This window comes from Neolamprologus multifasciatus, chromosome 4, assembly GCF_963576455.1.
Source record: "Neolamprologus multifasciatus chromosome 4, fNeoMul1.2, whole genome shotgun sequence".
Classification (NCBI taxonomy): domain Eukaryota; kingdom Metazoa; phylum Chordata; class Actinopteri; order Cichliformes; family Cichlidae; genus Neolamprologus; species Neolamprologus multifasciatus.
This window is the reverse complement of record NC_140442.1, coordinates 13,661,024-13,675,457: the sequence shown is the minus strand read 5'-3', so window position 1 is coordinate 13,675,457 and position 14,434 is coordinate 13,661,024. Positions and strand designations below refer to the sequence as shown.

Sequence of the window (14,434 nt, the reverse complement as noted above, 5' to 3'; positions counted from 1 at the left end):
TTACTCAGGCTGTCTACTGTCTTTCCTCTCTTCAGATGCTCTGCCAGGCCTTTGCTGCAGTTGCATTCACTTGTTGCTCCTTTGTGAGTCTTTCTGCCTTCTGTTCTGTCTTCAGTAAATGAATAACATGCTTGTGATCAGGTTATTGACTCAGCCACTTAACAGCAATCTATTTGTCTTCAGATGTTTTTGGGTTGTTTTGCAGCTGCGTTGTGGATCTTTACCATCTGTAGCCTAGCGTAAAGCCGCTTTTGCATTTATCTTCTTTCAAATGATCATTACACAAATGTTTAATGCTTTACCTTTAATATTGCAGTAATAAAAAACACATTGTTTCAGACATTAGCACAGGGGGATAATGGGGAAGGTGAGTATATGTAATACATAACGCAGGAAAGGAAATAATGCGTGTGTCACTTTCGTTAGTAACCAGCTTGAGAAAAATTATTTATTAACAACAATAATAACCATTATTTAATCATTATCCATCCATCTATTCTCTTCTGCTTATCCAGTTTAGGGTCACGGGGGAACTGGCGCCTATCCCAGCTACTATAAGGCAAGAGGCAGGGAACACCCTGTATATGTTATAATTGGCATCCTATTCTCATGATAATCATCTTCCTTATTGTCAAATACATGGATAGTTATTTATTTAAAGGTCATATAAAGTATATAAATTCTGCACAGCTTATATAGAAATATATAAATTGTAATGATAATTAGCAGAATACTGATCGATCAGTTCAAACTGTGTCATCAAGTCACATCCACCATGTTTAACAGATGATGTGGTATGTTTTGAATGATAAGCCCGTCCTTTCCTTGAGATGATCTTGGTTTCATCCACTAAAAGAATGATGTTTCAAACCTGAGCAGACTTTTCTTTTTCTAGATGTTTTCCAGCAAAGACTGATTTGTCACCTGTTGTTCACTGTAGGTGAATCATGTGTATTTACATTTCTGCAGGCCTGTCTTGAGTGGAGATTTTAGGCATTCCTCATTTCTAAGAAAATCCAAATTGATCATCTTTCTTTTTATCTGATGTCTTTTTAATAAGTCTGTTGTTTATTTTGAGTTTCTATGATGACATATAATTCAGCTTCAGCCTTTATCATAGGTGACTTGTTACACAGGGGCTTCAGTTAAGAAACAACAGTCAGTCTGGATCTGGTATAACGATTAAATATTTGCAAAAACTGAAATGTGACCATTTGAGAAAATGCAACCAAAGGTCTTTAAGATGACACTAGCCATGATGAGTTGGTGAGGAGTTCTCAGACTATAAGTCTCAGACTCCATAACACAATGAGAGGGATTTCCATACTGACATATAAACACCTACGGAATTAACTAATGTTGAAATAAAAGGCCATACATTTGGACATTACCATGGTCAACTGCCCAGTTATTTTGCAGCCTGTGTAAGTGGAGGGACAATGTTTTTAAAAATTCCTGTAATTTACCATATTTTGTTAAATCCCTTGGGTTAAAATCTACAGAAATAAACCGAGAATTTGCGTCACCCTGGAAATACACGCATCAAACACACCCCATCCAAAAGCGCAATCTAGCCTATAGTACTCAATGATCGCGCAGCTTTCCGTGACGAAAACTAGCTGCATAATCACGGGTCGCTATAAGTAGACTCGGAAAACGAGGATACAAGCAGTGAGCGGTCACTTCCAAGAGGACTTGTTGCTCTAGAGTAGAGGTGCGAACATTCAAGCGTCAGTGCTCGTCATGAAGAGGTCTCCTAAACTCGCGCTCCCCATTGTAGTTATCTCAGTGCTGGTCGCTTGCAGTCCAACGGAGGCATGGTACAAGCAGGTGGCCGGCCCAACCTACTACTCCGTAGGCAGGGCGTCCGGTTTGCTGTCCGGTATTCGGAGATCAGCTTACGTGACGAGAGAGGAGCCGCACCATGCAGACACTGACGAGTCCGCAACAAACAACGTGTTCTCTGATTTGCCGGCGTCCAGTTCCATCTTGAAGACGATGGTGAGTGGTCGCTTTTTAAAAATAATTTTACAAATCTAATTTTCTTTTCGACTAAGGGTAGCACGCTTACAAACACAAATAAAATCTAATGGAAAAAAAATTAAAAGTATTGTTTTTATGATAATCTGTTACCGTCACTTCAGTAAGGAAGGAGCTGTCCATTCAGCACCGTTAGACTATTATTTGTACTTTTTTAAAGCACAAATAATAAAGTTAGTTTAAAAAAAATCTCATTTTATAGCAAAATATAAAAATTTAAAGCTTAACTGTACTAGTCTGTAATCTACACTTTTCCAAATGTTTTTATTTTTTTAGAGCAACAACTTTTAAGTATTTTTTTCCACTTTAAATTTTGTGTAAATGTTACATGCAAAATACCTCAATGGTACTCCCTTAAAAATATATATAAAATAATGTTGTCAACTTACTCAGGTTTCCAGAATATATAAGGTTATTGATTTCGGATGGTCTCTCATGCAGTACCATTTGTCTTTTTCCTCTCTCCAAACAGCCTGTTTGTATAAAAGATATTACACCAAACCTGCAGAGCTGTGAACGCATCCAGGACATCAAGGCTTCATTTCGGTGCAAAGCTGATGTCTTCCTCTCTCTGGACTCCTCAGATTGTGAAGCAGACTAAGCAGCAAAGCCAACAGCTGGGATAGATGACCAAGCATGCTTCTTGCAGGACTGACATTTTAAAACTGGACATTTTAATAAGTGTTAAACTGGAGACGCTACTCTTATGAACCATTTGACCAGAATAAACCTGCTCTAAATTTTTAAGCTTGAAAAGAAATGTATTAATGTTTGAGTTTTGTTGAATAAAGTATTTCATCCTTGTTCAGTCTGCTGAGGTATTACAGTGTGATTTTTTGCTTGCACCCAAAATTGCAAGCTGAAATGCCTTAGCTCCAGCACTGCAATGACAAGCTAGTAGTACTAAATGTCAACATTTAAAATGAAACATTTCCAAAGTTGCAGTTAACCTTCTGTTGTCAACAAAATGTTGCTGCATGTATATTTTTGGGTTTTTAACAGTAAAAGACAGGGTAAGAAGAAAAGAGCCAAATTATAAAATGATCAGACATGCTTAAAAAGCATATGTTTATTTAAAATGTTATAAAGTCAGAAAGGAAAAGGAACAATTAAATAGTGTTACTTCATCAGATTTTGAAGTTCTAAAAGACAAAAGCACACATGAGAATTTACAGAGAAATTACAGCAATGGATGACTTAAAACAATTTAAAGAGACTTAAACAAGCTGAACAGCTTCTAGGTTCCCCCTCGTAATCTGATCAACGACCACATGAAATGCCACCCGTACGCTTGTGGCATCTATGGCAGTGGTGAAGTGGTGGTACACAGGCCTGTCAGGGTTGCTGTTACATGCTGAGAACATTGCAGTGATATGGTGGGCTGCAGCATCCACATCACCATCAGCACCTATGATAGCAGGAGAAAAAGAATTAACTGCGCAAAGGTTAATCAGTACATTTCAAACCAGCCATTTTTTTGTTTTTCATCACAATCCCCAAACAGACTAAGAGCTTCCTCTAAATGACCTGAAATGTACCAAGACAGCATCACATAGTTGCTGCAAATTTGTCAGCTACACATCCAGGATGTTAGTCTCCTGTTCCACATCATCCCAAAGGTGCTCTATTGGATTGAGACCTGGTCTTTTGAATACAGTAAACTCAGTCATGTTCAAGAAACCAGTTTGACACATTATCCTACTGGAAGCAGCCATCAGAGGATTGATACACTGTGAACATTTAGTGACAATATCCAGGTAGGCTGTTGCACTTAAACAGCACATAATTATTACCAAGGGGCCAAAGTGTGCCAAAAAATATTCCCCACACCATTATACCAGCCTGAACATCAAAAGGTTTTCATGTTTTTTAATGCCAAATGCTGACCCTACCATCTCAATTTTGCAGCAGAAATCGAGACGCAGATCAGGCATAGTTTCCAACCTTCAATTGTCCAATTCTGATGACCCCATGTGCAAGCATGTTGTGCATTCAGAGATGCTCCTCTGCACATCTTTGCTAAATAGCAGTTATTTGAAGTTCTTTTCCTTCCTAGCAGTTTGCCCATTCTCCTCTGACATTACCCAGAGAACTGATGCTTACTGGATAATTTGTCTTTTCAGACTATTTTGTGTGAAGCTTAAAAACTGTGTGTGAAAATCTCAGAAGATCAGCAGTTTCTGAAATACTCTGTCACTTCAAATCAACTTTCTTCTTGATTCTGATGCTCAGTTTAAACTTCAGCATGAAGTCTTAACCATGTACTCATGCTAAATGCAATAAAAATGCTATCATGTGATTGGATGGTTAGATATTGGCATTAGCAAGCAGCTGAATATTAGCGGTTGAGAGTGTGGGTGTGTTGTGTTGCAAATTAATTCTCTTGGAATTGTAGTTCACAAAAAAAATCTCATAAAGGTTTAATTCCTTCATATGTCTTAAAAAGACATTTAGAAAAGAAAAGTGGGTGGAGGGTATCTATAATGTACCTTTATAGCTAGAATGGTAAAGTCTCAAGTGTCTTCCAGATTTTAGGATCTTTTCCCGGAAAAGGTCAGTTTTGTTCATGAACAGAATCTGTAGGAGAGAAATAAAGAGTGTTAATAATAAAATTATTCCTGCTGAAACCTCTTCACTGGGATTTTCAACAACATGACCCTCAGTCTCAAATATCTACAAAAGCAACCGTTCATACACTCGAGGTCCGTTTTAAAGAAAAAGAACAATATCTGAACATTCAGCAGCATTAAAATCACTGTTATGCAAAAACCGGTATGCCAATACATGTAAGTTCAGATCCATCCAAATCAGCTACAGTCAGTATGAAGTCATAATTCTAACCATCTAAATAGATTTTCTTCACATTTCTCATATAACACTATAATTGGTTGTTCAGTTTTAACACAATCATGCAGAAATGATTCAAATTGAAAGAAAATGAAATCCTTCAATTGTATTAAGTTCAGGTACCGACGGCTGATTTTTGCTCATAAAAACAATTTGACATTCTCAGTATGAAAGAAAAGCGTCTCTCAAACAGTCCTCGCAGCTTGTTTAACTAAATGAAATATCCTGCATCTCAGACTTTGTATGCCTAATATGTATACTAGAAATGAACAAAACAGTCCTTCAGTCATTCCCACAAAGTTTAAGACACGGCACAACTCTAATATCCAATATCCAAACTGCAAAAACTTACCATGGTGGTTTGCTGGAAAACCATGTGGATGCAGATTGATGAAAAAAGTTCAAGACTTTCTTGCAGCCGATTCTAATTAGGAAAGAGGCAATTTTAACTCCAACTGAGCAAAATCCACTGGCTGTAGAGATTTCTAATCACAGTTTGTAACAACATACCACAGAAGGATCCTCCAGTAGTGTCATATCATAGCTGTTGAGGGCCACAACAAACACCACAGCTTGAATACCTTCAAAGCAGCTAAGCCACTTCCTCCTCTCACTTTGCTGGCCTCTGACATCATACAGCCTGTCAAATAGAAAAAACTTTAAGCTTTATTTAAAAAAAAACAAAAAAACAAAACAAGTTGGGAAATAGAGTAATCATTACCTTTTACATATTTTATAGCTCAAAATTAAATTGCTAAGGCCTTGGTGCTCTGACATAAAGTTGCCTGAGAACATTTCATATTTAGAAATGATACAATTTATTTAGAAGGAATGCCATTATGCATAATAAGTTAATTAGGAAAAGCAGAGGCAACAATCTGTATAAGTAGTTTTATTTCTTTTTTTTTTTAGGTTGGGAAGTGTCTCACTACAAATCAAACCAGCAGCTGACTTGCCTCATTGTGCAGCTCTGGATAAGCACCCAATTCATACGGCAGCGTGCTCGACACTCAGAAATAACATTTCACCCATTTACATTATTGGAGCAATTTATCTCAACAAGACTCTGCACCAAGTGAAGTGAAGGGTCTTGGTGACACAGGTAATGAGTTCCCATTTTGGGGTGCTATGATTGCAGTCTTCATGTCAGAGACAATGAAGCATTTACCCCATTGGTCAAGAGTCAGCGTTAACAAGCTGGGTGACAGTAAATTTTAACCGTGGCATTTGACAGCAGTAGTTTATGTAGTGAGGACAGAAAAGCCATCATTTATAATGGAAAGAGGGCTCTTTATGGCTTTCCCCCATCAAGTACAAGAACAGGATCAGAACTAGATATAGACAACTTAAACACCGAGTTCAGCAAAAGAGATGGGACTGACTCAGTCTGCTTTAGCCATATTTGCAGGGCAACAAAACATTCATTATAAAACAAAAAAGCATTTAAGATCAATTTAAAGACAGAACACAAGACAAGAAAACTTAAATGAATTTAATGAAATAAATTTAAATGAAACTACTGAACAACAGTGATATCATATCACCTGCTACAAAAAGCAATATGCTTCCTTAATTTGGTGAGATTTTTTCCTGCGTCCATTGCAACTGCATTTTGAGTAAAAAGCTAGAAGCAGCTAGTAGAACCAATGTCACCTCGTAGACTGGTTGAAAACACAAAAGCACTGTGCGATAAACAAGTTAAGAGAATTGAATCTAAACAATATTTCAGTTTTCATTGTGTGCATTCAAATATCAAATTTAAAGTTTACAAACTATAATTTAGTAACTTCATATTATTCATATTTTATCAAGAAGAACAGGAAAAAATCTGAAGGGTGACACTGCGGTCCTTGAAGCAGCTACAGTATATAAAATATTCATATTCAAGTCTTGGTATGATTCTGTTTGTGACCCACAGACCGAATAGAATCACAATGAAGGGAAAGTAGGCAGGAGGCATTATGAATGCCTGGTTATTCTGAAAAACAAGAGTTATGGGAAAGAAAGTTGGGATTTCAATGATTCATAGCCAACTTTCTCCATATTTCTGCTAATACTTTTGGAATATCGAGTGGAATATAGAGTAAAGTCCTCCATATTTTAAGACTGACTCATTCCCAGGAAGCAACCTGCCTTCACTCAGAATTGCTAATGAGGTTGGACAGAGTGCATCTCGATAACCTCAAGCTGATATGCAGGAAATATTGATTCATTTCTTAACTTTTCAACAAATAACTTAAGAAACAGTCACAAGTAGATAATCTATCACTATTTAGCACACTGTGCTAAAGTTACGTTGGTTTTGTGTTAAAAATCTGTGAAACTAGCAGCCTTCAGGCAGTTTCATAAAAACTATGACCCAGTAATTTCCACCACTTTAATTCTGGATGCCTTTGTTGCAGTTTATGGCACTCTCGATGCCCATTTCCTTGACTCAGTCATTACTCGGCTGGCCAATAATGCATTTGTGCACAAGCGCACAATCTACAACAACAAATCACAGCTTTCTTTAAAGCACCACTGGTATATTTTATTCCTTTTTATGTGCAACTACAACATTCCTGACATAAGTCATCAGATTAGATATTGATGCATAACCACAAAAGACCAGAGTCCTTTTATAACAACATAAATATTATCTTCTAAAGATGAAAGACCTCTAATCTATGTAACATAAAATATTTGTAGTGCATTGACTAATGCACACGGGCTGCTATTTAAATAACAGCCCGTGTTATTTAAATAGTCCGTGAGTGTTTTGGTCTATATTTGTACACAGCAGCATATTGCAGCGTGTGAGAGCAGGGATTTGATTCATAAGGCTTAAGTTTAATGGCCAATTTTTAATCCAGATTTCCTCATTTTGTTTGTGTTGGAAGAGTGTTAAGGGAATAAAAGAGTTCATTCAGTGATAACAAAGGTTTATGCAAACATGCAAGATGCAAAGAGTTCAACCGTCTCTTGAAAGTATAGTGAGGTAAAATAGTTTTAATATTCACTGGGCACAGGGGAGATTGAGTGGCAAACAGTAAATCTTAAATGCAATTCAGATTTTTTTTCAGGCAATCAGTGGTCCACTCTAAAGCACTGTTTCAAAAATTAAAATATTAAATAAACAACAAAAAAAAAAAAAAAAAAAAAAAAAAAAAAAAGGAAAAGTATACAGTTATTTAATCTTTGCACTGTTTTATTTGGACTTTGTGTCTTACCGAAACATAGTTTTATCAACTTGAAACTGTGTCTCAATGATTCCACAGGTCCTCACTCTGACTCTCAGAACATCTGCATCTGTGGGAATGTAGTTTGGTGCGAGGATTCGACTCATGTTCTCAAAGAAACTGGAGGAAGGGAAAAGAACAAAGGAGAAGGAACATGACTTTGACTTCAGACTACAAGTCACTGTTTTTTGCCAAAATTTAGTTTGTCATTTAGTTTGTATGAGATCACACCTACATTGTAGGTGTGACTGGACATGATACAACCACCAATTGCAGGTGAAAAATGCATATTCCCCAACTGCTTTGGCAATGGTTCTAGAGGCTGCTTGATATCACTGGGTAAAACTGGTTGCAAAAAAGCCACTGCACCAAAATCTTAGACTGACACAGCTGCCTATAGTTTTTCATTTTTGTCTGTAGACACTTAGCAACTACTTGCCAAGTGGTAGTGCAGCTTTTATTTTGAAGGCAAACCGTTTCCATTTCCTGTTTGTGTTGTATTACAGCTCAGAGTAGCTGGACAGTGTTTCTAGACAAGTCCATTACTTCCATTTAAAGTACAACAGTGTTAGCAACAAAAGCAATCACAAAAATATTTTCTCCAATCAGCTGGGGAATATAGGTTGTTTTTCCAAGCAACAGGTGGTTGCTGGTGGGTGGGCGGATATGCGATCAGACTTTAGCAATCATTTTCCTAGTGACTGCTATAAAGTCTCCAGCAATCACTCACAACTAATGGGAATCATGCCTCATTTTTCTCCCCATGACCCATGGTTGCCAGATGGTCGTGGACCACTCTATATCTTGTGTAACTGGGCCCTTCTTCTCTTCTTCAGCTTGTCATGTGACCGAAATGGGGGAAACTTAACGTCATGTGGTTAGTAGTCACATGTCTGTAAAATATCAGTAGAAACTTCCCACTGTACAGCCAGTTTAAGGAATTGGCAGCTAGTGTTTTTAGCCTTTTAAAATGCTGCTTTGTGTTTCTAGACAGGCTATGTTATTATGGCATATGGTAACTTGTTTTTTTTTTATCATTAATTATAGGTACCAACAATTTACTGTTCCATTTAAATTATTATTCCAACACAGCAACTATATTCAGCTGTCAAGTATTTATCACACTAAACCATTGTTATACCACATACCTGTAACATATTTATTCAAACTGATTTAGTTACTCGCATAACCAATGTCAGCATAAGTAACATAAAGAAAACTTTGGAGCACAGATGAAGTTTGAGAACAAGCCCAACTAGAATGCAGATGGAGGAGAGTCTCTGTAAACCAGGCATGGATATTTATGGCTGCAGCTCTCACATGCGTCATACTGTAGAAGCGCACACCGCTCCCCAGCAGTTATTTTTTTGGGGTCATCTTCCAAAGTAAGACACTCTAGGAACTAACAGAAAAACATCAGGGATTCTGATGACTCTACTTTCTGCACTTTGACGCTTCTGACACACAAACAAAATAAACATGCCAACACTTACATACACAAGGAGCTAAAAATAAGGGTTTTAGACATCTTGATTTTAATTCATGCATGTTCCTAAACGTCCTGCTCTAACAGTTTGAAGCTCTTCTGGAAATCTTGTGAAAGTCTAATGGACAAACCTCACAGACTTTTTATCTGAACGATGGAAAGAAATTGCTTCAATTTTTAAAAGCACATTTCTCCATTCTGAGGTCCTAATCAGTTCACTTGATTTGTTAGACTGTTTTTCTTACCATTTAATAATGCACCAGACAGGCCTGGACAACAGGCAGGCTTTTATCACCCTGCTCTTACTATGGAGCCATGCTGCTCACAATTTGCAAAGAAAGCCGTTTTTAGTTACGTCATGTTAAAATAACCATTTGTTCCAAAAACCTGGTGACTCTTCAGAATTAATGCTGCTTTCACAGGAGGTCCAAGTTACTCGGCCATGTGCTCGCTCACCATACATGCTAGGTGTTAAACCAACCAGAGTCCCCACTTATATAATCCTTTTAAATGTGAATATTTACAACATTTTTTTTAAGACAAAACTGTAGTTTAGTGGCAAGATGATCAAATAATATTGCTTAAAAGTGATCTACTTGCTCTAAAGTAATCAAAGTGTATCACAATAGTCCAATCCAACATTTCCGGAGGGAGAAATCAATGCAGGGTCCAGCAGTGTGAAAACATAGACAAAGAGGCAGTCGGGTTTCACGTTATCCTCCAGCTCTCAAGTCCGAGTTCTGATAATCAAGCCGTCACAAATCTCTGAGACTGGCCACATGAAAGAAACTTTATCTCGACAGGTCTACTTGCCTTTCCCTTTGAGATAACGGCTTCTATTCAGTCCATTTGTTCTACATTCAAAGATAAAAATTACTAAAGAAATTTCAATTTAAAAGACCATGTAACCAACACTGACCACAGTACACAGTCTTATGGTCTTTAAATAAGAGTAACCTGCAATTTAAGCCAATAAGTCACAAAATTCAAGAGACATCCTAATGAATGACCAACTTACACTCCACTATTAATTCAGTCTGAAGGAGAGGTCATTAAAGGCATCTTGATCTATGCTCAACTATCCAGGTAAGGAAATCCCAGAAAGTTAAATCAGTTTATCTGAACGTAGCGTTTTCTGAAATAGAAATAAACGAACTGAAGTAGTCACAGTACATGTCTAGATGAACTTTGAGCCGTAATTGAAAGAGACATGTTTTAATACTAGTAGTCAATAATAATGCAAAAACATATGTCATGAACCTTCAAATCAAACATGAATCACAATTTGATTTGTTTATTAGGTCACAGTGATGCATTAAGAACGATTTCAACAATGACTGCAAAACAAACTGCCTTTACATAATAGTCAGAATTTAGCAAGCAGCCCGAGGGAATATCAGATATTTACTAAATAAAATATCACGCATGTGAGAGGGGGGTCTCATAACTGCACTTACAGGGGAAAACAATAATGCCATTTATTAAAACATATTCCACACTCACATTAACAATTCCCACTTCACCTGATGACACAACACACAAATCATCTATGCTGAGTAGTCATGTAGGATTCATGACATTTACAGGCAGCAGTGTAGCTGCCACAGCTCGCTTTTATTTATTTATTTTTTTAACTGAGCATCTACATTTGCAAAACCTGAGGACAACAATAGGGAAAAAACATGCTTGGACCACTTCAATAATAATTATAAAAATTTTAAAAATTGTTTTGAAAACATACTGGCTGTAATCTAATATATATAAAAAACACACACACAGTATATGTCACAACTAAATCATACTCCAAGATAGTGAAACTGCAACTTTTTACACATCTTTGGATTCTCAAACAAGAAAACTCAGACATTAATTGTGTTTGTTTTATCTGCGCCACTCTAATTTTCATCTCCCTGGATCTCTGCAAACAGTTTTTTAAATGTGGTCCAATTAAGCCCATTACACAAATGTCACAGAAATCATTTCCTGAGCACAAGTTATTCTCAGCGCTCTCTTTACCGTAGCTCTGTATTGGCAAGATGTGATGCTATGCTTCTTACTGGGCAATTTCCCATGACATTTGCCACCATCAATCATAATTGGTCGTGTTGTGCAACATAAAGTCACTTAATGTCAATCTACTTACTAGAGAGCAGAGTCGTTCAGCTCAAACTCGTATCCTCGGGCTGCAGCTGCTCGGACTCCTTGGTCGGACCAAAGTGCACAAAAAGCATGAGCCATAAAAGGAAGGAGCTCCTGATCGTCCCCTAAACACTGGCTGCAGGACAGGATGGAGCGAGCATGATCCTGATAGTGACAATATTGTTAAAAGAAAAAGGAAAAAAAAAAAAGAAAAAAAAAAGCAGACACTAGATTTATTTTGACATTAGAGTAAATATGATCTTTTGCCTCCAATCTGTAACGCCTGGACTCCAGAGTCTTCTACCTTGTTCTTGTTCGATCTATTTAATACTAAATAGGCTTATCTGGCATTTATACGTGAACAGTGGCAGGATATTTTATATGACGATATCTTGGAACACCTATGTATACATGCCATTAAAATCCATTTTTGCCATCATGATTGTGCTCACAGGCTCATCTAATTGCATCATGAACTCAGACTGTTTTATGTGCTTTGATACTATACATTAAGTTATTTGCATCATTTCATTCTATGTTAAAGAGTGGATTATAATGAGTCCTCTGTACTGATGCTGTGTTGTGTATGGATAGAGACTGTCATCTAGTGCAGGGAAGAGGAGTTGCAATTAAAATGGACTACCAAGACCTCTTAATCTCACCTTATTCTGCTTGTTAGCAAGGTTTATCCTCAGTGTCCCCATGCCTTGCAGAACAGTCTTCATAGAGGTCAGAAGATTGTCCAGTACTGCAGGCTGAGTGAAACATGTCAAAGACATTTTGTCATTTATCTGCCACCTACAAAGTTGTTTTGGCCTTTAGGCAGGACAGATAACTCATTTTTACCTTGAAACTTATAAGCTCTTGTTTGGAGAATCCATGATTATGGATTATCTTTATCTGTTTGACAATTGTACTCTTTCCAGTCTCTGGAGCACCTGACACATACAAATCGAAGGATTAATTTAATTTTAATTTGCCAAAACTTAACCCAAAAATATATAACTGATACATATATGAATAAATACCGAGCATAAGAATTTTGACCACATTATTCTCCATGCTGGCATGTTTGTGAAGGTCCCGTTCCTTTTTAGAGCTTTGGACTTTTGCCTTTTTATGCTCCTCTGCAACATCCTTGTGAAGGCACATTCCCAGGCACAGCTAATGAGAGAGAGAGAAAAAACACAATATGCAAATTATAATGTATAAGATACACCTTCCACTTTAACACTTACATACCGTTCATACTTCATGTCTTCATTTATTCAATTTTAGATAAGAAAACTTATACTGCCCAACTTTTCAACAGTTACTTTTCTTTTTATTTCTTTCATTTTCTTTCCTCAAATACACTATTCAAACTTTTGTGAAATAAGAAAACGGGTGTTATTTTATTTCACATTATGCAAACTGATATAGTGAATAATAAACTAAAAAGAAAATCAATAATATTATTAATAATAATAATAATAATAATAAATATATCACTTATATTTATTTCAATCAGAATACTTTATCAATCCCTCAGAAAATTATGTGGTTTACAGTTGCTCCAAGACAGTAACAGACTAAACTAATTAAGTAACAAGTTACAAAGTTACAGAATTTACAAATTTAAGAAATAGCACTAATATATACAAATTGCTCAATTATAAATATCAAGAATATTGACAAAGAATATTACAGAGGTGGACCATATATGATTATATATATTTATTATAAAAAGAAATGCGATAAATACTTTGGACCACAGAAATATTGTTTAATAATATTTTATGTTTCATAAAGATATTTTTGTAATGTTTGTTTTATATTTATGTCAACAGGGTTGTCACAGATAGATAGGCAGGCTTTGTTTGGTGATATTGGGCAACACGTTTTTAACAATTTTAAGAAACATTTAGAAATTCAAAACAAAAGTTTCTATACCTTAATCGTTATATTTTACATGCATTTTAGTTATCAAGTTAGAACTTTTTTGGGGGGGGGGGGGCGTTCAACAGTTAGCTCGTATTTTTAAATGACAGACAAATTAAAATTTTGAGAACTTTTTCAACAACCACGTTTACATGTCTGAGGACGGGTGTAATTTATATAACAAACATATGTTTTAGTGTTTAGTGCATGGGTTATTGTAAATCCAAAACTAGGAGAGGAAATACCCTGCAATTAAAGAATGACGCGTTTTTCCCCTCTTTTTTTTGTTTGTTTGTTTGTTTTGGGGTGTGTGTGTGTGTGTTTGTTTTGGGTCACTTTAGGATAAGTAATCGCAGTTCAGCTAACAGAAGAGGAGCAGAAGAAAGTACTTTCACTGCCGCCAAATGTCTAAATGGGTCAAACCAATGACTGTATATTCCATTTTTAAGAGGTCTGGAGTTGTTTAAATGAAACGATGACTCACCTGCAGTGGGGCTGGCAGTACATTTAGACATGAAAACATCTCTGCGTTGTTGCTGGTCACTCTGGGATGGTGATTAACCGAAGTTATTTTTCGTTGGGGTGATAAAAACAAACGGAATGGCTAATTGGCTTTAATTAGGGCCAAGTGCGTGCATCTGTCTTTCAGAATGCGCGCCGCGTTCATGCTAGCTTTTTCTTAGAGGATCACGAGCTTGTCCAGCATTGTCCACTCCTGCTTTAAAACATCGTAATTAGTAATGATCAAAATTAGAACATGCTTATTTTAGCTTCATGCCTCCAG

General features: G+C 36.6%; 2 protein-coding genes across 2 annotated transcripts; one reads left to right on the top strand and one right to left on the bottom strand.

Annotated features, from left to right (window-relative positions):
- Positions 1-1,326: 1,326 nt before the first annotated feature.
- On the top strand, positions 1,327-2,851 carry LOC146520020 (neuropeptide B-like). Its single transcript, XM_085156681.1, has 2 exons — positions 1,327-2,001; positions 2,513-2,851. The coding sequence occupies exons 1-2, from the start codon at positions 1,744-1,746 to the stop codon at positions 2,639-2,641; spliced, it is 387 nt and encodes a 128-aa protein (XP_085012807.1). The 5' UTR covers positions 1,327-1,743; the 3' UTR covers positions 2,642-2,851.
- Positions 2,852-3,073: 222 nt separating this feature from the next.
- LOC146520019 (guanine nucleotide-binding protein G(o) subunit alpha-like) lies at positions 3,074-14,296 on the bottom strand. The gene is made up of 10 exons (XM_085156672.1): positions 14,135-14,296; positions 12,759-12,894; positions 12,577-12,668; positions 12,393-12,485; positions 11,735-11,895; positions 8,097-8,225; positions 5,398-5,527; positions 5,240-5,311; positions 4,530-4,617; positions 3,074-3,448 (listed from the first exon to the last, which is right to left on the bottom strand). The coding sequence occupies exons 1-10, from the start codon at positions 14,171-14,173 to the stop codon at positions 3,258-3,260; spliced, it is 1,131 nt and encodes a 376-aa protein (XP_085012798.1). The 5' UTR covers positions 14,174-14,296; the 3' UTR covers positions 3,074-3,257.
- Between the last annotated feature and the right edge of the window lie 138 nt (positions 14,297-14,434).